This window comes from Monodon monoceros, unplaced genomic scaffold (assembly GCF_005190385.1).
Source record: "Monodon monoceros isolate NGI ecotype Baffin Bay Population unplaced genomic scaffold, NGI_Narwhal_1 Super_Scaffold_7, whole genome shotgun sequence".
Classification (NCBI taxonomy): domain Eukaryota; kingdom Metazoa; phylum Chordata; class Mammalia; order Artiodactyla; family Monodontidae; genus Monodon; species Monodon monoceros.
In genome coordinates this window covers 59,490,847-59,514,300 of record NW_021703784.1, presented here as the reverse complement: position 1 = coordinate 59,514,300, position 23,454 = coordinate 59,490,847, and the positions used below count along the sequence as shown (strand labels likewise).

Below are 23,454 nucleotides of genomic sequence, written 5' to 3'. Positions count from 1 at the left end.
CCTCCAGTAAGGTGGGTGTTTTGAGGCAGGCTGTGTAGACCAGAGGGCATGTTTGGAGACTGGGCTATGAACCATCCAGCAGCTACTGCTCAGTACCTTTGCATGTGCTTCTCTCTGCTGAAGACTCATCTGATCAGCAGAGTCTTACTCATCCTTCCAAACAGCCTAGTTGTTTCCTACTCCGTTACTCCCAAAGCAGAACTAACTTCCTCATCCGCACTCTCAAAGCGCTACGTGACGAGTGCAATTTCAGCATTTAAATACTGTGTGGCAGTTGCTTTGTGCATTAGGCTGCAGTCTTCTCAACTCATATTTATCTTTGTATTCCTGAGCTGGTCACTTGAGATCCATCTAAGGAGGTGATAAGGATGACAGGGTCCAGTTGAGTGGGACCGATGAGAAGCGGGGGTGTTGCAGGAGCCCAGGTTCGGGCACATGATGAGGGCACTGTGAACTAGTGACGGTGGAATAGGCGGAGGCGGTTGGGAGAACTTCAGTGAGTAGAACTGGTGGGACATTGCGGCTTGGTGAGAGAAAGGAATCTGAAGCAAGTCTTGGGTTTCTGGCTTGAGCAACTGGTTGGGCTGGTGACGCCATTCAAAAGGTTGGGTTTTTGGTACCTTGATGTTCACTTGGAAGTGGGACAGAAACTCAGCAGCCAGAGGAGGTAACTCAAGTCATAGGAATAGATAAGATATCCAAAGTAAGAGAACGAGAAGAGAAAGTGGCTTGGAATAGAACTCTCAGGAGCATTTAATGGATGAGTAAAGGAAAATGAACCAATAAAGGGGACAAGAAGAGAAGGTGGGGCCAGAGATGGAGGAGTAAAACCAGGAGAATGAATTTCTTAATGTGGAAGGAGTGGGGAGGTTTTCGGCCGACAGATGCTGTTGAAAGGTCTGTTAAGATGAGAGAGAGGTCAGGTCGCAGCAGGGAGAGGATTGCTGCATAATGTTGAGGGCCTGGGGTTTGAATTTATAGTGGTATTATTCATGAATTTATAGTGAGCCCAATGCCGTGGTTCTCTCTACGTACTCAGGAATCTAGGTGTAGCTGTGGAAAAAATGAGTACTGAGGGATCATCCAGAGTTGGAAACTTGCCATGCAATTGAAATAAACGAGCAAAGGAATTTCAGACCGTTCGTAAGTAAGTGATTGCTATGCTGGACCATGGAATTTGGTAGAACAGGTGAGTGGAGTAAAGACAGGAGTAGGTTGTTGCATTGGGGGTAACTGAACAAGTAACCTAGAAGGATGGGAGACTGTGGTCAGAAACTGGAATGCCTGAATAATTCATATTGGAAGCAGAGCAGCTCCAGGCAATGGCTAAGTTTAGAGTGTAGTTATAGGGGTGAGTGCCTGAGAGGTGTGCAAGGGAGGTTGCCCGGAGATTGGTTAATGCATGGAGGCCTCAGGTATTGAGAGAGGTTCTGCGTGGACTTTGAAGGTCTCCAGTATGATGGTAGACATAAGCGTGGAACAGGTGCCAACCTCTTGAAGAAGGGGGCAGATACAGGAGATCTGCAAAGAGTAGGAGAGGCGGGATAGCGTGAATTTCAAAGGGACAGAGGGTTCACACAGCCTACTAGAGAGACTTCCATCTTGGGGGTGATGTGAGGCTGGTGAGTGGAGCTGGCTACCAGGCAGCCAAGACAAAATACCCTGACAGTCCTCTCCAGCTTGGCAGGATTCACTGGGGATTGTTGGGGAGACAACTGTTGTGGCAGCTCCATGGGACAGGAATCTCCTGGGATAACAGGGACGGAGGCAAGCCATAAAGTCTAAGGGATGTTTTGGAGTAGCAGGGCATCTGTCTCACTGTAGTGCACACATCGCCTTTTTATAGGCGATATATCTCTGTTTCCCAAGTGTTATTTATATTCCTAGATCTTGATTAATTTTCCCTGCTTTATTATCATGCTCAGCAGGACAGCTGGGGTCTGCCTTCCTCCCTCTTTTGCTTTCCTCCCTTACTTAAAATTTGGATTCTTTCTTTGCCTGTTCTGGCTCCAGCCACCTACATAAACATCTTTCTGGGTCTCACTCAGGACCCCGGCTCCCCTAACTCAGCCAAGCCTCCATCTGCGTTTCTATCAATTCTGAAAGGAGGACTTTCCTGAGTCTGGGTCCCCCCCCCCCCCCCCGCTCCATCGTCAGCTTCAGGACAAGCTGTTCTTCAAGTCCATGCCTGGGCTTCAGTGTCTAATGTTAAGAGCCTAGGCTGAAGAGAGAATAATATATATTTCTTTAAGAAATAACAGCATGCCAGCTGTTTAAGGAACAGTGAGATCAGTTTAAGGAACAATTGGAGAACAGAATGAAGGAGTGCAGTCATAGTAAGAAGTAAACAAGAGTGGGAAAGAGTGTAATTGGAGATTCCACTGGGAGCATTTGGGAAGCCTGAGGTATTTATTCCTAAAGCCAAGAAATGGTGAACCTGGAATCTGACTCCTGCCCTGGAAATGTGGAGGGCAAACAGAGATTCATTAACTGTTTCAGGGGTGGAGCCAGGGGAGTGCTGCTGCTTTTGCATTGGCCTGCGTTCCCAGAATTTGCCGTGGTAAGCCATGCATGAGTGTATCCTTTGCACCTTGCAGGAGAGGGAAGTGTCAGCTGGTCTTGAGTCCTGTCCGGTAGGACCATTTGAAGAGGCAAGGAGACCTTAGCACAAAGAAGCTAGGAGTGTGCCATGTGGGCTGAGGAGGGAGTCTCAGGAAACCACCCAGAATAAAGCTGCATCCACCAAGGTAAAGGGGACTGCAGAAAAGGGACAGCATGATGCTCCCTTTAAATATCTAGCAGGCCCGTGGGGCACAGAAACACCCAGTCAAGCAAGCACTGTTTTATCCCCTTCCTCTCTGCAGTTGGGCCCAGAGCAGTCAGCAGCTCTCAGGTGGAGAGGAGGTGAGAAGAGCAGAGAGCATCCAGACCATTCCTCCCTTCCCCAGTGCAGGCTCCTTGACTTAAGTGGGACAGAGCTGGGAGGCGAAAATAGTTAAAGCTACAATAGGTGCAAATTATTTATTGTAACGTAGGATTAGACATTGCAATCATCTGAGACTGGTTTTGTATCTTAAACTGATTCTAAGACATCTGTGAACTAAGAATGAGCTGAAAAGTCACAGGCTTGCTGCAGCTTTCCTCTAAATGAAAAAGGGTTGGAGGGGTGGTGAGAGACGAGAATAAAGTTGGGTTTGGCTCGCAGTCTGTGCTTATGCTTCCTCAGCATCCCTTTTAGAGGCTTATTGCCCCTGCAGTCATCGGGGTGCTCCAGCTTTTGTTCCTGTAACACTGTTCTAAGGGAGCACAGCTCCCAAAGAAGCAACATGGTCTTGGCAGAGACACAGCTCGGCTCCAGTCACTCAACCACTTACGTAATTTCACGAAGCCCTTTACAGATTCTCACAGAGACCTCTAATTACGTTGTCCTCCATCCCTGGTGACCTCCCAGGCTGTCCACCTGGTTCTAGGACATTTGACTACTGCAGTAACCACCTTACTGGTCCAGTTGCTTCCACTCCTGTCCCCAGAGCAATTCATTTTCCACTCAGCCAAGTGAGCTTTTTAAAATGTAAGTCAGATATGTCACTTCTCTGCTGAAAATCCTTCAGTGGATTCACAGGGCTCTGAGAACAAAAGGCAAACTCCTTCCCAGGCCCTATGTGATCTTGCCCAGGCCTCCCTCTCCAACTGCACCTTAACCCACTGCTTCCACACGAAACTGCAGCCACACAGGCTTTCTTTCCATTCCTCAAGTGTTCCAAGCCATTTCTACTTCTGGGTCGTTACATTTGCCACTCCATCTTCTCAAGATACTTTTCCCTGGTGAGTTCATTTTCATCTTCCAGATCTTCACACCAGCATCACCTTTTCTTCTGTGGAAAAACCGGGCTAGATGCTCACCAAAATGTCCTTTTCCTGGACACACAGTTAAATTACATTTCCCAGCGCCTTGCATCAAGGTGGGGCTGTGTGCATCGTCCTCCCCAGTGGAAAGGGAGCAGAAGTGACGTTTCACTACCAGACCAAGACAGTTCAAGAGTGGACGAGCCTTCTCCGTGTTCTCCACCCCCTCCTCTGCCTTCCAGGGTGACCTTGAAGCACGTGTTTTGAAGATGGAGTCAGAGCGTAGAAGGAGTCTGGATATTTAAGTCCCTGCTTAGAGGAGAATTGCTTGATCGAGAATATCCACATTTCTTTGAACAAGGAATAACCTCTGTTGCATTAGTGTTTAGCATGATATGCCCTGGCTAATATAGCTTCTCTGGCCACCCTGTCCACCTTGTCTTGATCACAGAACCCTTTCTGTTTCCTTCAGGGTGCTTCAGACATTTAATTAGCTTACCAGATGCCGGTCAACACTTCCCCAGTCCTATGAATTGGACTCCTAACTGGGGAAAAAAATGCTCACATGAGGAAGTTGAGATACTGATTTTATCAGTTTATCAGTTACATTTTGATTGTGACAAAAGAAAAGCAACAACAAAAAAAGGAAATCCCCCTAAAGAATATCTTAAACAAATTAGATTTTTCTTCTTGTAAAACTAGAAACCTGATGGTTGGTGGTTGTTGGCATTGGTTCAGGAATTCAAGGATGTTAGCAGTTAGGTCTGTGTGACTCTCTTGATCCTCATGGTCACAAGATGATGTGTTTTGATTAAGCAGAGACACCCTACTTACTATTACCCTTTTCAGGAGTCTCACAGGTAGCCACAGCCCCTATCTTTTTGGCCTTACTTCAAGGGTCCTTCTACATTGTTAATACTCTGGTGTAAATATGTTCCATTTATTCCCTATAACATGGCTGAGACCAATCTGAAATATTACTATTTTAAATATATTTGTCTCCCCCGCCCCTTCCCACATCTCAGTGGCCTGTCAGCAACTCATCCAATTCAAAGCTGTTCTCCCTGCAGCTCAGTGGGGGTGGGGAAACCTTCATGGTCTGTTTTTTTCACTCATTCTCTACCTCCTCTATCACTTGTAGGACTGGGATGGGGGAAGGCATGTTAGAGGCACAAAGGCTAAACTTTGATTTAGTTTAGCTTCGTCAGTGTGTCCTACTAAGACAGGCATTTAAATGTTGGCTCAGTGTGTGAGGTATTGGGGTTCTCTGGAGTCCCGCCATGGCACTTGCGCACTAACTGGTTTTGGTTCCCTCCTTACAATACTCAGCCCACACTCCCCCTCGGCTCTTCAGCTCCCGACACTGACAGCGTATGCACAGCGTCCTAGTGCTGAAGTCCCTCACCCTGGCGGGCAGCCCTCCTGGGAGAGGTTCCAACAAATACCTTAGGAGTGGTTACCTTTTTGGGAGCTCCCGGGAAACTCATGCATGTTTGTCCTGCCAAACAGCAGAAGTGCAGCCCCGCCAGCAGCTGACTCCCCTTGCCCTGTGCCAGCTAGCCTGACTCTGACTTCTCCATATCTCTCTCTCTGGCTCCAAACCCTCACAAGTGGCTCAGGTTACTTTCTCCCAAGAAGCCTCTGCCCCAGGCTCCACCCCAGTGGCCATATGGAGCCGGGTCTATAAGTTTCTGAGTGTAGCAAGCGTCTTGCTAGAGAATGTAATGCTGAATGAATATAAGGTCTCTCCCTCTCCTGGAAACATGAAATGACTATAAGTGGTTGTGTTGGAGGCCTCCTCGCTTGATTTAGGATGGAGGGGACAGCGCTGCTTCTTTACCTTTCGGGGAGAACTTCTCTCTATTCCTAAAAATTCCCGTCAATGAAGCTTGCATTTCTAACTTCATGTACAATAGGAAGGTTGGTGGGCCCTGGATCAGCTTTATTACCTTAGAGTAAATTCTATGTAGGTATATCTAGCACCCTTATTTAACATCTTCTTACTTGTGCAAGTATTCTTGTAAAATGTGAATTGTTCTCATGCATGTGCTTTATTTATAGAGTATTGTCAACAAATCTTGTCTTCTTTTTTTCCATCACTCAATTGTGTTTTTAATATCCATCTATGTTATCAATCAGGGCCCACTCAGGAAAATAGAAACCATACTAAGTGTTTCAAATAGAGGGCATTTAATGCAGAGAATTGATTACAAGTGATAGAGGCTGAGACAAAAGAAGATGCTTGATGTAATTAAAAATTAAGAACTGGAGAAATCAGATAATGTCCTAAGGCCTGGGAAAACAAAAGGGAAGAAGGGAAATAATTACCAGAAACTAGGAGCTCAGGAAAGGGGCCGCTTTTAACTGGTCAGTACTCAGATCTTTATGGGGAGGCTCCCTCCACATACCTGGTGCTTGGACTTCTGAGGAAGGAAATGGCCTTGAGGGTGAGGGAGCAAGGTCTGACCGTTCTCTGACTGCCAAGGGGGGAGCTGATCTGCTGCTGGTGTCTCAGAAGTGTAGCAAAGCTGCTGCTGAGTGCAAAAGAAGCTAGTAGCCAGAGACAACTGTCTGCAGCTGAAATACTGTGACAGCAACTGGAAAACAGGAACGAAGACTCTCCCCCCATGTTTCATTTTCAGTTTCCCTCTATGGCATCCCTTTGGCAGAACCTAATGGAACCACCTGCCAGTGGATTCTGGGAAGTACACTCTGCAGAGTCACAGCTGCAACAACACAACTCCAGAGGGTGTGTACGTGGGGGCTGAGAGGGAGGTGTGCTGCAGAGGGAGATATGGAGAGTGTAGAAGCCAAAAGAAAATAGGTAAATAGCCAGTATATTCCATGTAGCTGCTCATACATCTAGATTGTTGCTTCTGTCAGCTGTGAAGTACTTCATAATATGCATCCACCATAGTAAACTTATATATTGGCCTGGTTGCCTCAAATTCTTTGCCATCTGGAGAAATTAAAATCCTTGCAGCTAGGGTTCTGAGTACAAAATAAGTGCCCCCGACTAGATGCACTCATTTGAGATTTGGGAGGTAAGGGTCATCTTCCTGCCGCTTGGCTGTTACTGCTGGAGGCAGGTGTAAGCGCTGGGCTTTCTGCAGCAGCGTCCCGCCGAAGCCAGGGACAAAATAGGGTGCCTGCTGTAAGGGCGAAAGGTCAGCATATTCTGGAAGTTCAGTAGGTAAAATAAATCTGCTCTGTACAAATTTGGCTTTAATAAGATGGTTAAGAAGAAAAATTATTGGAAGGGTGTCAATAAGTTACTCAGAGAACTAATGGAATAGTCCAGGGAGTGAGGCTTAGAGAACAGACAGGAGCCAAGGGAGGATGAACAGGTGCAAAATCTAAGGTCAACTTTAGTCAGTCTGGTTAGGATGGCACTGCTGTCACCATTGCTACTTGACTTTACTCTCACTGTTTTGGGTACATAGATTGATGCTGAGAATTGAGATAATCCTCCTCTATGTTCATGGCGCTATATTAGGACTGGCTCAGAAAGGCCCCTCTCCTGTTCTTTATTTTGTTTGTTTACTTTATTCCTGATTCATACTTCTGCTCCTCTTGTACCCCACAATGTGTTTGTTGTGTGCCCCTGGACACCTGTGTATCTTTGGCAAAATAGATGGTGGTTTTGGTATATGCATGCTGTGGCAGAGACTTGCCAGCTGTTCCTCGCACCCATTTTCTTCTTCCCGGGAAATTAGCTGTACTCTTTCCCAACTTCCCTTATTCTTAAGTCTGGCCATGTGATTGAATCTAGCCAACTGGATGGTAGTGGAACTAAGGTGTGCTACCTCTGTGATTTGGGTCCTTAAATTTTCCTATGCACAGTCCCCCGTGTTATTTGGCCTTTGAGCATATGACCTTGAAAGCTACACGTTGAAGATGACGGAGCCAAAAGGTGGAAGGAGCCTGAACGTCACTTAGAGGAGAGCCACCCACCAATTAAGAACATCTGTTTTGGATTTCACGTGAGTGAAAAAGAAATCTCTATCTTTTTGAGCCATTATACCCTTGGTTTGTTGTTACAGCGACTCGTAATCTTTTTTTAAAATCCCTTTTAATTGAACACATCAGAAAAGTAAACAAAACACACACCCATGCAGAAAAGTAAACAAAAATGTTAAGCCTAATGGTTTATCACAAGGCCAGTACCTGTGTACGCGCCACCTAGACTAAGAAACAGAAGGCTGTCAACACCCAGAAGCCTCTTTTATGTCACCTCCCAACTTTCTTCTCTTGACTTTGCAAAGTTACCACCATCCTAACTTTCATGACATTGATTTCCTTGCTTCTCTTTATAGTCTTACCAGTTGAGCATCCATACCTAAATTGTATATATTTCCATGTGTCTGGCTTCTTTCCATCCCATGGATGGGATTCATCCATGTGTTGAGTGCAGCTGAATTTCATTCATTTTTATTTCTGTAGAAATATATCCCATTCTGTGAAGAAACCACAGTTTATTGATTGATTCAACTGTTGATGTACATTTGAGTTATATATCAATCAGAATGGGCTGGATCATGCTACAGGAAACAAAAACCCAAAATATTAATGGCTTAACCCCACAAAAGATAATTTTTTACTATTGCTGTAGGTTGGCAGGGACTCTGTTCGTAGTCACTAAGGTACTCAAGCTAATGAAACTCCATTGCAATACATGCTTCCGTAATCACTAGGCGAGAAAAGGGAACAAGACAGATCACACCCTGGCACCAAAAGCTTCACCCTGGAAGCGACACATGTCCTCTTTGCCCCGTTTAATTGGCCAAAACAAGTCTCATTGCCATATATACCTCCTGTACAAGCCTACCGTGTACCCAGAAGGAAGAGAAACAGAATGTGAACTGCCTAATGATTAGTTTGTGGTTCCTACAAACAATGCTGCTGTGAACAATCTTGCAAGTGCCTCCTGTGCATGTGCACATGCTTCCTTTGGGAATATAACTAGGAGAAAACTGGTCATAAAGTATGTATATCCTCAACTTTAATAGTTAATGCCAGACTGTTTACAAATTTTTCAATTTATACTCCCTTCACCAGGGAAATGAGTGTTCACTTAATCCACGTGAGAATTCACTTTATTCCATATCTTTGCTGTCTTGTGGCATTGTCCCCCAGTTCCAGTATATGTGTTATGTTATGTCCTTTGGTTTAACTTTTCATTTCCCTAATTACTAATGGGATTGACCTTTTCATATACTGACTGCTTGAAAATCCTCTTCGATCAAGTGCCTGTTGAAGTCTCTTGCCCATTTTTTTCTAATGGATTGTCTTTTCTTTGTTGATTTTGTATTTTATATATATATATATATACACACACACACACACACACACACACACACACACACACACACGTAATCCCTTCTGGTTATATGTACTGCATGTATCTTCTCCCATTCTGTGGTTTGCTTTTTCACTCTCTTAATGGGTGTTTTTTGATGAACAGAAGTTTAATGTAGCCTGGTTTATCGATTGTTCATGGTTAATGCTGTGTGTGCCTATTTAAAGAATCATTCCTACCCCAAAATGATGAAGATATCTTACTAACTTATCTTCTGGATGTGTTAGTATTTTGCTTTCCATAGTTCTACAACCCATGTGCAACTGATTTTTCTGTGTGGTTAGAATAGGAGCCAAGCTGAATTTTATTTCCATCTAGATATCCAATTAATACAAAACTGTTCATTGAAAAAAAAATTTTCCTCTTACTCTCTATCTTTCCATATTTTTCTGTTAAGTGCGAGTTTGTTTCTGGACACCCTAATCCATTCCTTGGTCTGTACGTCTATCTTCACAGCAGTACCTCACTGTTTTAACTACAGTAGCTTTCTAATAGGTCTTAGTATGTGGTACAGCAAGTCCCACACGTTTTTCATCTCCAGAAGGACTATTGTTGGACCTTTGCATTTACATGATTGTCAAGTTCCCTGAACACCCTGATGGGATTTTCTTATGCTGGATCAGTTTGGTGCGAATTGATACATTTGTAATACTGAGGCTTCCAAATCTGTGGTCTGTGTGCTCCATTTCATTAATTGCTGTCAATAATGTTTTATAGATTTATGTGCAAAGTTCTTCTTGCACATCTTTTGTTATATTTATTCCTAGGCATTTACTGTTTCTTTTTTAAACGTCTTGCAAATGGGATCTTTAGAAATTTCATTTTCTCCTTGCTTTTATATAGAAATATAACCAATTTTTGTGTGTTGACCATGGAGCAGCACCCTTGCTAAATAACCTCACTTACTAACTAATAATTTATCTGTATTCTTTTATGCTCTACATATATTTTACTCATATCGTCTCTGAACGTCATATCAGTTTATTTCACCCTTTCTAATTCTATATCATTTATTCTTATCCATGCTATACTCCACTGGCCAGGAGATCCATCACTATGTTCAAGAAGAGTGATGTTGGTGGAAGTCTGAATCATTATCGGACTTGAAGGAAAAGATTTTAGTATTTTGTCATTGAGTGTGGTATTTGAAGTGAGGTTCTGATTAATGGTTGTCAGATCAGTAATGTGCTCTACTTGCTATTACTTGTATCATGAATTGGATTTTGAATTTTGTCAAATGCTGCTTCTGAATTGAGATGATCATATATTTTTAAAAATTCTGTCAGTGTAGCAAGTAAAAGATTTATTTCCATATGTGAAATCAACCTTGAGTTTTTGGAATAAAATCAGCTTAGTTGATTATATCTTTTTTATATATTGATGAAATCAGTTTAATAATACTTTGTATAGGACTTTTAAATCTGTGCTCATGAGTGAACATAAGTGATATCTTCCTATAAATCTTCCTTTTCCCACTCAACACAGTGCTTTTAAGTTCTCTTCGTGTTGCTATATGTACCTATAACGCACTTTAACCTCTTCTTCACATGCTCTAATGGCTTCCCATCTCATTCATAATATAGCCCAGAGTTCTTACTATAACCGAAAAGCCCCTTGTATTATCTGGATTCCAATTATCTCTCTAACACTCGCCCCCTTCATACACACCTTTTCAGCCATACTGTCCACTTTGCTAATTATTGAATATTCTAGGCATGCCCCTGCCTCAGGGCCATTGTACTATTTCATCTACCTGGAATATGTTTTCACAGTTATCTTTATGGCCTACTTCCACACTATATTTGGATCTCTGTTCAAATGTCAATCTATCAGGTAATCCCTCTCTCTAGCCAATACTTTTTTTTTCAACTTTTTTTTTTTTAAGCCAATACTTTCTGCTGCCTTACCATGCTTAGCGTTTCTTCAAGGGACTAATCGCCACCTTTTAAATTACATATTTATTTGTTTATATAGTTATTATGTATTTCCTCACACTAGAATGTAAATTCCAAGAGAGTAGGGACTTATCTGTTTTATTTAATACTGTATCCCTGGGATCTAGTACATACTTGCATCTGACATCTGTTTAGTGTTCCAACATGTATTTGTTTAGAACATTTAACATAGCCGTTCCTCTAAAGACATTTAGATTATCCAAATCCTTGTGACTACAAAAAAATGGGGGGAAGGATTTTCTTATAAATGTTCTCTTAAATGTATACAGTGTATATATGAGTCTTGGTTCCAGATTTCGAGTTACTTTGTCAGGCCAGTTATGCCACAATTAACAACTATAAAATCTGAGCAAAATACAAACAAAAAACAATATTTGAAGGCCCTGGAAAGTGAACAAAAGCAGGCAGAAAGCAGAGGAGAATTTACCCATGAAAGACTTTAGCTGCAGTGGGTAAGAATTGTGATTTTTGTGGTCTTTCTGTCTGAAGGTTTTCCTTCCCCAGCCCATTTTCCAGCCCCACCCTATCCTCCAGTTCCAAACGCAGAAAACCACAGCCTTACTCACTCAAAACAGCAGAAGACAGAGTTCAAGGCTGGTAAAAATGCTGGAAATTTAAGAGCAGAAATCCTGGAAGAGAGAGTGGTATAAGGGGTGAAACCAAAATTTGGACAAACTCAACCCAAATCTTTGGATGACTACTAATTACACATGCAAAGGGGAGACTCAGTGGGACCTAGCAAAAATAGCTGGCAGAATCCAGTGTGGAGTCTATCTTCGAATGACAGAAATGCACTGGAGTGAGATATGCAAATTTGCTGCTTTTTTTTGCCTGAATACATTTCCTCAATTCATGTCCAGCTTGGGTGGCAGCTGAAGTGTCAGAAGACAGGGTTTGGCAGTGGAGAGCAGCTGGAAATTTAAAAGGAAAATCCCAGAAGCAAAAGCACTATAGAGGAGATGAACCCCCAAAATCTGTCCAAGTCTTTGGCCAGTGACTGACCTATGTAAATGCAGGTGAGATGCTCTGAGGCTAGGCTAAAAAAGCAGCTGCTAGAAGCCAAAAGAACTAAGTAGATATGTCAACTGTTGTATGCACAACATAGGAAATATAAAATTTGCATTTTGAGGCCCCCCCATCCCAAAATTCCTTCATAACAACACCAACAACAAATCTTCAGAACATAACAGAATGAAAATTTCCATTTCGTTCTTTCTTGTAGTTTCTGTTTCTACAACATATTATTCACAATATCCAGTTTTGAACCAAAATTACGAGACATGCAAATAAATAGGAAATTATAGCCCTATTATAATTATAAAAATATGAAATTATAAACAGTAGTTTATACTCAAGGGAAAAGACACTCAATAGAAACTGACTCTAGTGGGCTCAGATATTGGATTAAGTTGTCACAGAGTTCAAAGTAGCTGTTATTAATGTGTCCAAATAATAAAATGAAAATATGGATAAGAAATTCAAGGAAAATATGGCCTCAACGAATATACAGATGGAGAACCTTGCCAGAACATAGAAACTACAAGAAAGAATGAAATGGAAATTCTAGAACATAAAAATATAAATAACTAAAGGGAAAAAAAAAAAGGATAATACGAAGTACTTGATTTGTACAACAGAGAAAATAGGCTGAAAAAATTGATGGGGCCTGTGGGATTATAACAAAAGGTCTGACATTGTGTCATTGAAGTCCCAGAAGAAGATGAGAAGGAGGATTTAGCTGAGAAAGCACTTGATGAAAAATATCCAGAAACTTCCCAAGTTTGGTAAGAAATCCATATGGATTCAAGAAGCAAGTGAACCCCAAACAGAATAAACATGAAGAAATCCATTTAAAACATATATAATTAAACTTATGAAAACTAAATAAAAAGAAAAAATTTGAAACAACTAAAGAAAAATGACACCTTACCTAAAGGGGAAAAACAATTTGAATGACAGCAGAGTTCTTATCAGAAACCATGGAAGCTATAGGGGAGTGGCACAGTTTTTCTCAGATTTTGAAATAAAAGAACTGTTAACACAGAAACTTATACCCAGTGAAAATAAAATATCCTTCAGGAGTGAAGGGGAAATTTGGATATTCTCAGATGAAGGGTAACTGGGGGAATTTGTCACCAGCAGACCTACCCTAAAAGAATGACTAAAAGAAGTTCTCCAGATAGAAAGGGAATGATAAAAGAAGAAGTCTTAGAACATCAGGAAGGATGAAAGGGCACAAATATATGTGTAAACAAACATGTATGCATGTACAGCTAGCTTTCCTTCTCTTGAGTTCTCTGAATTGTGTTTGATGGTTGAAGCAAAGTTTATAACATTGATGTGGTTCTAAATGTATTAAGACAATTACATTATAAACAGGGAAGGATAAAGGGAAGTAAGGTTTCAGTACTTCACTTGAACAAGATGACAACACCAGTAAACCATGTTAAGTAATGTATATATAATGTAATACATAAAACAACTACTAAAAAGCTATATAAAGATATAAACTCAAAAACACTATAGATAACTCAAAATGGAGTTCTAAAAAATATTCAGCTAACTCACAGAAAGCAGAAAAAAGAAAACAGACAAAAATCAGAGAGAGTAAACAGAAAAACAAAAAGCAGATCTACTCCCTAGCATATCAATAATTGTATGTTAATGAACTGAATACGCCAATTAAACAACAAAGATGGGCAGAGTGATTTGAAAAAAAAAGACCAAAATATATGTTGTCTACAAGAAACTCACTTTAAATATAACAATATAGGCAAATTGAAAGTAAGGAAGAAAAAGATATATCATGCAAACATTATTTAAAAGGAACCAGGAGTGGCTATATTGATATCAGATAAAGTAGACCTCAGAGGAAAAGATTTTGACAGAGAGCGAAAGGGACGTTATATAATAATAAATGGGTCAATGCAGCAAGAAAGCATAGCAATCCTAAATGTGTACACACCAAACAACAGTGTGCAAAGTACATGAAGTAGATCTGATATAACTGAAAGGAGAAATATACAAATCCAAACTTGCAGTTGGAGACTCGCAACAGTTGGTAAAACAACTAGACAGAAAAACAACAAGTACATAGAAGAACTCAACAACACCTTCAACCAGTAGGATCTAACTGACATTTATAGAATACTCCACCAGCAAATCATTTTCAAGTACCCATGTAACGTATCATTAAGATAGGCCACATCTTGGGCTATAAAATAAATTTCAACAAATTTTAAGATTTGAGATCATATAGAGTATGTTCTCTGACCACAAAAAAATCAAGCTAGAAATTAGTAACAGGAAAATTTCCAAACATTCAGAAGCTAAATAATACACTTCTAAGTAATCTATAGGTCAAAGAGGAAGTCACAAGGGAAATATAAAAATACATTGAATGTAATGAAAATAGAACATATCAAAATTTGTGAGGCATAGCTAAAGCAATGCTGAGAGGAAAATGTATAGCACTAAATGTATACATTGGGAAAGAGATAGCCTTCAATGAATGTAATCAAAGTTCCCACCTCAATCTAGGGGAAAAATGGGGGGAAATAAATCCAAAGCAAACAGAAGGAAGGAAATAGTAAAGGTAAGAGCAGAATTTCATGAAATTGAAAACAAACAACCAACCTGAATAGAACAACTCAATGAAACAAAGGGCTGTTTCTTTGAAAAGATCAATAAAATTACAAACTTCTAGCAAGACTAACAGAAAAGACACAAATTATCAGTATCAGGAATGAAACAACAAATATCACTACAGACTGTGCAGACAAATATAAAGGAATACTGCAACTCTGGACCTATATTTGACAACTTAGTTGAAATGGAACAATTTCCCCCCAAAAAAAGACACCAAAATATTACAATTCATGCAATATGAAATAAATAAATAACCCTGTAACTATTATGGAAATTAAACTTGTAACTTTAAAACTCCCAAGAAAAAAGTCTCCAGGACTTCTGTGCTAAAAACTACAACACTGATGAAAGAAATCAAAGATGTAAATAAATGGAGAGACATGCCATGTTCTTGGATTGCAAAACTTAGTAAAGACATCAGTTGTGTACCCACATGGGTACGGAGGTTTAAACACAATTCCTGTCAAAATCCCAGCATGACTCTTTGTAGACACAGGTAAGATTACAGTAGTTCCCCTACACACGAACCTTCAAGTTTTGAACTTTCAAAGATGCAAACATGCGTTCAGATGTCCAGTCACGTAAGTTAGTTCACATGTCTGGCGTACATAGTCACATGCAGCTTGCCCCCCTTTCCTATTGCTGACGGTCCTTCAGCTCTACCATCTCCCACCTCCTCTCCCTCCTCCAGTCAGTAACTCTTCTTGCCTGTTCACTCGATGCCAGCCCCTGGATGCCACCTGTTGTACAGTACTACTGTATTTTCAAGGTACTGTACTGTAAGATTAAAAATGGTTTCTTTATTTTTTGTGTTTGTTTTTTATATATTATTTGTGTGAAAAGTATTATAAGCCTATTACAGTACAGTACTATATAGCCGATTGTGTTAGTTGGTACCTAGGCTAACTTTGTTGGACTTAACGAACAAGTTGGACTTATGAACGTGATCTCAGAACGGAACTCATTCGTATGTAGGAGACTTACTGTGTTCTAAAGTTTGTATGGAAAGGCGAAGGAACTAGAATAAATAGACAGTTTTGAAAAAGAAGAATAAAGTAGGAGGAATCAGTTTACCGAATTTCAAGACTTAACTACATAGCTACAGTAATCAAGACTGTGTGGTATTGATGGAGGGGAGGGTAGATACATAAATCAATAGAACAGAGAACCCAGGAACAGACCCATACAACCATGCCCAGCTGATTTTTGACAAAGGTGCAGACACAATTCAATGGGGGAAGAGTAGCCTTTTCAACAAGTAGAGCTGGAGAACTTGGACATCCATAGGCAAAAATAAACGCATACAGAAATACATAAGTTTTAATCTATCTGTCTTGACCTAGTCTCACACCTTGCACAAAAACTACCTCAAAATGGATCATGGACTTAAGTGTAAAATATAAAACGATAAGACCCTTAGAAAAGAGACACAGGAGAAAATCTTTGATATCTAAGGTGAGGCAAAGTTTTAAACTTGACATCAAAAACGTGATTCATAAAAGAAAAAATTGATAAATGGTGACTTCATCAAAATTTAAAACCTTTGCTCTATGAAAAATCCTATTAAGATAGGAAGGTACAGACTGGGAGAAAATATTTGCAAACCACCTATTTGACAAAGGATTAGTATCTAGAATATATATATAACTCTGAAAACTCAGGGGTAAAAAAACCTGATAGCCTTATATCAGGCTACCTTATAGCCTACTAAAGAAATTGAATTTGTTATTAAAAACTTCCTCAGGAAAACAAAACAAAAAAGGTGGCTTTACTGGAAAATTATATCAACCATTTTAATAATATCATTCTGACACAAGCTCTTTTAGAAAGCAGAGTAGGACAGAACACTTCCCAACTCCTTTTGTGTGTGACTCTCTAAGACCTAAACCTGGGAGCGAAATTGCTAGGACATATTGTGTTTAATTAATTTCACTACGTGCTGGCAGGTTGCTCCCCAGAATACACTAGTATATACCCGTCTACCAACAGTGCGCGAGGATTCATGTTTTCCACTGTCCACCCCACGTTTGTTACATTACAGGCAATAGAATGCCATAGTGAGAATGGATTCTGGAGACAAATGCCCGGATTCAAAACCTGGCTCTGAATACTTTGTAATAAGCATAAATGGAGTATGACCTTTAAACATTGTGAACCACTATATTATATACCTGTAACGTACGTAATATTGTACATCAGCTATATTTCAATTTTAAAAAGTGCAAAAAGGAGGGGGGGGGTTGACAACACTCGCAGGATTGTTAAAAGGATTAAAGGAGAGAACGATTTGAAAGTGACTCCTCCAGTACCTGGCATATGGCCTGTAGGATCTGCTTCCCAAAATGGGTTAATCTGTTCAATCTAAAAAGACTAAACACTCAAAAGGCCCATGTCTCTACCTTCAGTGCTGGCACCAACCAGTCTTCCAGCAGACCCATACTCTCCGGGGATGGGCTAATCGTTCATCCAAGATCAAAGAGGGGCCTCCTTCCCCCAACTCACATACACCTAGAGAAAGCCATATTCAGTGGGGTGAACTTGAATCCCCATTCTAACCAGTGGCTCAGATCCTCAGGGCCAGTGACGACTGTGCTGGATGTTTACTATCATGCAGAAAAAAGTTCAATATAAAGTAGTGCTGTCTTAGGTCCCATCCAAGAGGATTTGTCATCCTGAAGTGTTTAAAAGTACTCTTATTCAAAATGCCATTCCTTGCATGGCTCTCAAGCACAGGCTCATAGTCATATGGTCTAAAATGGTCCAGTTTTCTCTCACAAAGTAAGAAAAGTATGTCAAGCAGAGTAAGAACTTGAAACCTGAGTAAGAGTACACTTTGCCTAAAATAAGACCCAGGTATGATTTTGTTGTAATAACTACTAAATTTTTTTTTTTTTTTTTTGCGGTACACGGGCCTCTCACTGCTGTGGCCTCTCCCGTTGCGGAGAACAGGCTCCGGACGAGCAGGCTCAGCGGCCGTGGCTCACGGGCCCAGCCGCTCCGCGGCATGTGGGATCTTCCCAGACCGGGGCACGAACCCGTGTCCCCTGCATCGGCAGGCGGACTCTCAACCACTGCGCCACCAGGGAAGCCCTGACTAAATTTTTTTTAAAGAAAGTATAGACAATAAAGGTAAAAAACAAACTGGCTCTGACTTTATGACCTTGAATAACTGACTGAATTTGTATCTCAGTTTCCTAATCTGTAGTACGGAATAATAAGAGTACCTATTATAGCTACTATTACAGCTACCAGGGCTTCTTAGGCATTAGTGGGTGAACCGGCACTTTTTTTTTTCTCTTTCAGACATTTCTCCTATATATCCTATTTCTGAATGAGGATTTCAAATTAGACTGAAAAGCTGAAAAAATAAGAGTTTCAGGTGAGCTGCAGAGCACTAACGAATGAAATTTTTGGTCTTTGGATTCTTAGTACTTAGTGTACAGAGCAGGGTCACAAATTTGGATATGCAAATAAAATTTAGCTCCTTTCTCAGTTACTGATCTGATTTTCCTCACAAGTCTCACTCCCATTCTCTACTCTGCTGGATAGTAGAAGAGGCTAGAAATCAATTTGTTTCACTCTCTTTAGGTTTCATTTTTTCTCTTTGAAATACAGGCTCAGAATTTCAAATTCTGAGCATTCTACCTTTGCTCCTCTCCAGAGTGGCATCTAGGTGTAGACAGGAGGGCTTGTGTGGCATTTTGATGTCAGACGGAAGGGGTCCCTGGCCTAATACTGGTTCTTGGGTGTGCACAAGCTGGAATTCTCTGGGTATGGTTGGCCCAGTTCCACCCGTGGGCATCCTGCCAGAATTTGCTTCTAAAGTTGATGAATTCGTGGTCTTGTCTTTTTCAGCTGTCAGGGCCTTTTGCCCCTCCCTGCCAATTTGGCCTCCTCAACAACTCTGTTTGGTGCTGCAGACCCCAGTGATTCTCTGCCTCATATTCCCTCGAGCCTAACAGGTCTCTATTCAGTTTCCACACCATGTAGGGATCAAGGGACACTTCTTCCTTTCCATGTCCCTCTGCCTTCTTTATCCTCTTGGGGCCACAGTAGGTCCATGCTGCAGAGCAGTTCCCTTCTAAAGTCCCAGTTAGGGAAGAGGGCAAAAGCCTCTGCCCTCAGTACCTCAGTTTACTGCTCAGATCAGGTTGATTTTGTCATATTCCTCCCTCCCTTGATTCCACTCCTTCATCCATCCCCCCCACCCCTGCCACCCCATCTGTCCAGACAGGATGGGACATGTTTCTCCCCTTTGTCATGTGTCTTACTTCCGCCTTCCTTTCATTGAGACTTTACTTCCCTAATGAAATTTTTTTTTTTTTTTTTTGGCCACACCTAGCAGTATGCAGAATCTTAGTTCACCGACCAGGGATCAAACCCAGGCCCTGGCAGTGAAAGCACTGAGTCCTATCCACTGGACTGCCAGGGAATTCTCCCTAATGAGATTCTAATTTATCTGCTTGACAATTTCAACAGTGAAATTGTCAAATCTGGAACATTTTTACATGCATTCATTGTATTTGAGCGGTGCTGTCACTTGGTACTTATTTTATAATCTCTGATTGACTAAGTTTAATAATTTGCTGGGCATAATTCAAGAATGAATTGCAGTCAATTATGCATCAATAAAGCTGAAATTTAAAAAAATAAAAGACATGCTAGGTTACAAAAAAGAATAAATTTTGGCCTAGAGAAGGATGTGGATTTGTAGAAACTGTTCTGTGCTAACCAGTTTCAGATGGTTTTACTCGTATATCACTATTGTTCCCTGTTCCCACTGGGGAAAATAGTACTGATGGTAAATATGGACAGAGGGTTCATTTATCCAGAAGGACTTCTTTAACACTCTTCTGATCTCCTCTCCTGAAGGAGTAGGCATGCCCCTGGTTGAGTGTGGAAAGAAAAAGGGAAGAGTTTCTGAGGAAAGAGAAAGCTTTTGCCTCTTTGCTTAGCCTTTCGTTAAGGAAATCAGTTGCACTGCAGTCACCAGCAAGTGGGATGACTGTGAAGAGGTTGTGCACTGATGCTCAGTATACACCTCTGTCTGCATTTCCTTCCACCATGTAGCTTGTACCGAATCGTACAGCAAGGGGAGTAAGTTGTACCTAGTAAGTTTTGGTGCTTGGGGGCAAGGAGAGGAGCTGTTGTTGGCTTTTAGCTGGTGTTGTCTGCTATACTCTAACCCAGCTTTTGTCAGAGAGGTTTGCCCTGGGGTAGCAAGCAATCATGCAACTGATAATAACTGAACGTATCAAAGCAGAACGCCTGATTCCCTACCTCCAACCTGTCTCTCAAATTTCTCTCAGTTAGTGACAACATGATCCACCCAGTTGCTCAGTCATCCTGCGGTAGATTTGCCCATTTCCCTCACTCTTCGCATTCAATCCATCAGCAAGTTCTGCTGGCTTTGCCTCCAGAATATTTCCTAAATCCATTCATTCTCCATCTCCACTGTTAATGACCTTAGTCCAAACTCCATCATCTCTCACTTAGAATTACTTCAATAGCCTCCAAACAAATCTTCCTCCTTGTTACTCTGGATTTCCTTCCATCCATCCACCCACCATAGAACAGCCAGAGTGATCTTTGAAAAAGCTCATTTCCCAACTAATACTAATAGATTCCTTCTTTTAAAAAATACAAGCTCATTCTCATGAAAAGGCTCTAGTGATCTGCCCCTTTCTATACCTTTCCATCCTTTTGGCTTACTCTGACCCTCACAGTGCTCCAGCTATATGTTCTGTTCCTTGAACACCCCAAGGTTGTTCCTGCCTCAGCACCTTTGCATCTGCTGAGGGCTCTACCTGAAACCCTCCTAGATCTTCAAATAGCTCTTTCAAATATTCATCAAGCCTTCCCTGACAGCCCAAACTAGATTAACTGCTCCCCTCTAGTCACTCTCTAACACATCAGCCTGCTTTGTTTTTTTTTATAGCACTTAAAAGTCATCAAATTTAACTCATTTATATGTTGGCCCTTTATTATCTGTCTCCCGGCATTAGAACAACCTCATCAGTGCCTGGAAGAGCACCTCGTTCAGAGGAGTGCTCATAACTAATCGCTGAATGAACATATGACCTTGTGTCTTATTTCGCTTGTGTGTGTGTGTGTGTGTGTGTGTGTGTGTGTGTACACGACTCACTCAGGATCCATTCTGGGGGAGGGGATGACCAGTAGGGCAGGATTGGGGCATTCCCAATAATACTGCTAAGTGCCTGAAGAAATTATCTTGAGTTCTAATGTTCTCCCTTTAAAAATATCGCTTGTGGGTTTAGCACAAGAGCTGAGAGCACAGTCGAGAGCTGGGTAGGGATTCCAAGTCCTGTGTGTTAGCCATCCTGAGATCTGCCTAGCCCCTTGGATACAGGACTAACCCCAGGCCCATCTCCCCCACAGTGTACCCACACTCCCCTCTCCCCATCGCCAGGCACACACCCTCTTCTACCTTCACTGTGAACAGACCACCTCTCTCAGTTGTGTACACTGTGCTTTCCCCTCAGTGTGTCACATTTTCAGTGGGCACACACCTGCATTCCTTATTAAGTCTCAGAAATCTTTCATCAAAGCACTCCAACTTTATTTTGGCTGAGGGCTCAGGGCAGCGGTGGGCTGCACACATGGACTCTCCGTTGGGCACAGGTGGCGGGGCTGAGCTTCGTGGGCAGGGGCAGGTGCATCAGGATCTTCCTGCTGTGCAGCCTAGTGGTGCCGAGGGGCCCTTCCAAGTACACAGGACAGGAATACACGGCCAGGCCGGCTGGGGGTGACACGTCATTGGCCCCCGGGGCCTGGGCGCTGACTCTGACCAGAGGCAGAGGGCTGGGCTGACTGGAAGAACTGTCCTGCAAGGCCCCTGCGAGCGGGTCCCATTCGGCGTTCCGGAGCTGTAGCCCAGTCAGCAGCAGCCCCACCTCTGGAACCCTGGGGTTTGGGCCGTTCACCACCTGGGGGCGCCAGAAACTGGTCAGGCAAGGCTAAGAAGCTGGGGGGTCGTGGTGGAGTGGGATTAGAGAAGCAGATGGGGCCAGAGGGAGTAAAACCAAGAAGAGGCAAAAGGTGGGGTAACTAAGAGGTGTAATCAGGGACTTCAAGGGGCGGGATTGGAAACGAAGGGGCAGCACGAGGATACCTGGAGGCGCAGAGGGCTGTTTAGCTCCTGACGCTTATGGGGGAGCTGACTGGAGCTAGAGCCTGGGCAACCAGGGAAATTCGTCAGGTCAACCCCAGCAAAGGCAGCCTCCCAACGCAGTGACAGCAGCAGGCGGCGCGGGTGGCAAAAGGCTGACAGGTGAAAGATGCGCTCTGGTACTTGGGTTCCCACACCCAGGTAGCGAACCAACAGCTGCCCACGGCGCGATAGCTGTCGCAGCCAGTGCCAGGGCGGCTGAGGCCCGGCAGGCGCGTGGGGTCGCCAAGGCGAGGGTAGGCGGCCAGTCCAGAGAGCGTGAGCCACCGCGGCACAGCGCCGGGAGGCACACGGGGGCGCGCCCTTCAGCTGCTGCAACAGGCAATCAAGGTCCCGTTGCAGCGCGCCCACCAGCTGGTTCAGTTCCAGCACCTCCGTCTTGAGGAAGCCCTCCAGAGGCCGCGGCGCACTCAGCCCCAGCTCCCCCCACCCCGCGCCAGACTCAGCTTGGCGAGTGGTCTCGGTCAGCAGAGCCTGCAATGACTCCAGCCTCCGCTTGGCTTGCACCAGGCGTTGCCGCAGCCGCCTTTCGGCGCGCCGGGAGCCTCCGCTGGCCTCCGGAACCCAAGTGGGCGAACACCGCTGCAGCGCGCTCAGGACAGCGCGACTCTGGCGTCGCAGCAGCCAGGTCTGGGGGCCAGCACTCAGTCCGCAGATCCGGGGTTCAGGTGGTGTGGGCAGTAGGTGCATCTGGGCCTTGCACTCTTCCATAGCATCCGACTCCCCTAGTTCTTGGGGGTGGAGGTGAGTGAGGGGTGAGAGATAAGACTGTCTCTTCCCACCCCAGACCCAAGGGAGTAGGCCTTTCTCTGACACTTTAAACCATCATCATCCCATAACTGTGAATATTGCCCCCTTCTACACCTTTATTGGTACCTCTGTTACATTCCCTTGAGCAAAGTGGTATTACTGTGCTGTTCCCCACCTCAACGCAGATACCTGACTGGAGCTTACCCGGGCTGGGCATCAGAGTGGCCAGCAGATACTGGGGTGTGTGTGGTTGGGCCCGGTTCCCGCTGCTGGAGCTCAGGCAGGCTTGCGTGAGGCTATTCAGGACCTCCCTGTCCTTCTCGTCTCCCACAGGACCCCCATAGAAAACTGAAGCTGAGGATGAGGTCAGAGCCCTCAGTTACAGCCCCTCCAGTCTCCACCACCTCCCACACCAAAGTCGTAGATTATGTCCCCATCTCGGTGCTCCCCTCCCTACCCCTTTCTGGGCTCTCCTGGGGGCTGGTGACTGCATGGGGGACAGGAGGAGTCTCACCAGCCAGCTCCTGCATGGCAGCACTGGGATTGCTCAGGCTGGCCCACAGGTGGTCTTGGATCTGCAGGACCCGGGTCAGCGTCACTTGACTCCTGGGGGTGGAGAGCAGGAAGTAGGGTTTCAAAACCATCTATATGCTGAGGACTTTCACATCTTTCTCTCCAGCCCAAACCTCCCTCCTGAGCTCCAGACC

General features: G+C 43.3%; 2 protein-coding genes across 8 annotated transcripts in view; one reads left to right on the top strand and one right to left on the bottom strand.

The window, feature by feature from the left end:
• The window catches only part of RRP8 (ribosomal RNA processing 8), a 44,707-nt gene that overhangs the window by 4,801 nt on the left and 16,452 nt on the right, over window positions 1–23,454 (top strand). Inside the window, exons 8-9 of one of the 7 annotated variants that reach the window (XR_003791404.1) lie at window positions 2,500–2,747; window positions 6,489–13,965. Coding sequence is in view for 2 of the 7 variants with exons in the window: in XM_029207609.1 (XP_029063442.1) it covers window positions 2,500–2,575 (76 nt within the window). In the remaining 5 variants the exon portion in view is untranslated. Of the gene's footprint in view, window positions 1–2,499; window positions 13,966–23,454 lie in introns of those variants that run through there. The other 6 variants (XR_003791403.1, XR_003791400.1, XR_003791401.1 and 3 more) reach the window with 6 other exon arrangements.
• The window catches only part of DNHD1 (dynein heavy chain domain 1), a 66,174-nt gene continuing 63,977 nt past the window's right edge, over window positions 21,258–23,454 (bottom strand). Inside the window, 4 exon segments of the mRNA XM_029207607.1 lie at window positions 21,258–21,755; window positions 21,941–22,728; window positions 22,952–23,101; window positions 23,262–23,353. Coding sequence (XP_029063440.1) covers window positions 21,405–21,755; window positions 21,941–22,728; window positions 22,952–23,101; window positions 23,262–23,353 — 1,381 coding nt within the window. The 3' untranslated portion in view covers window positions 21,258–21,404.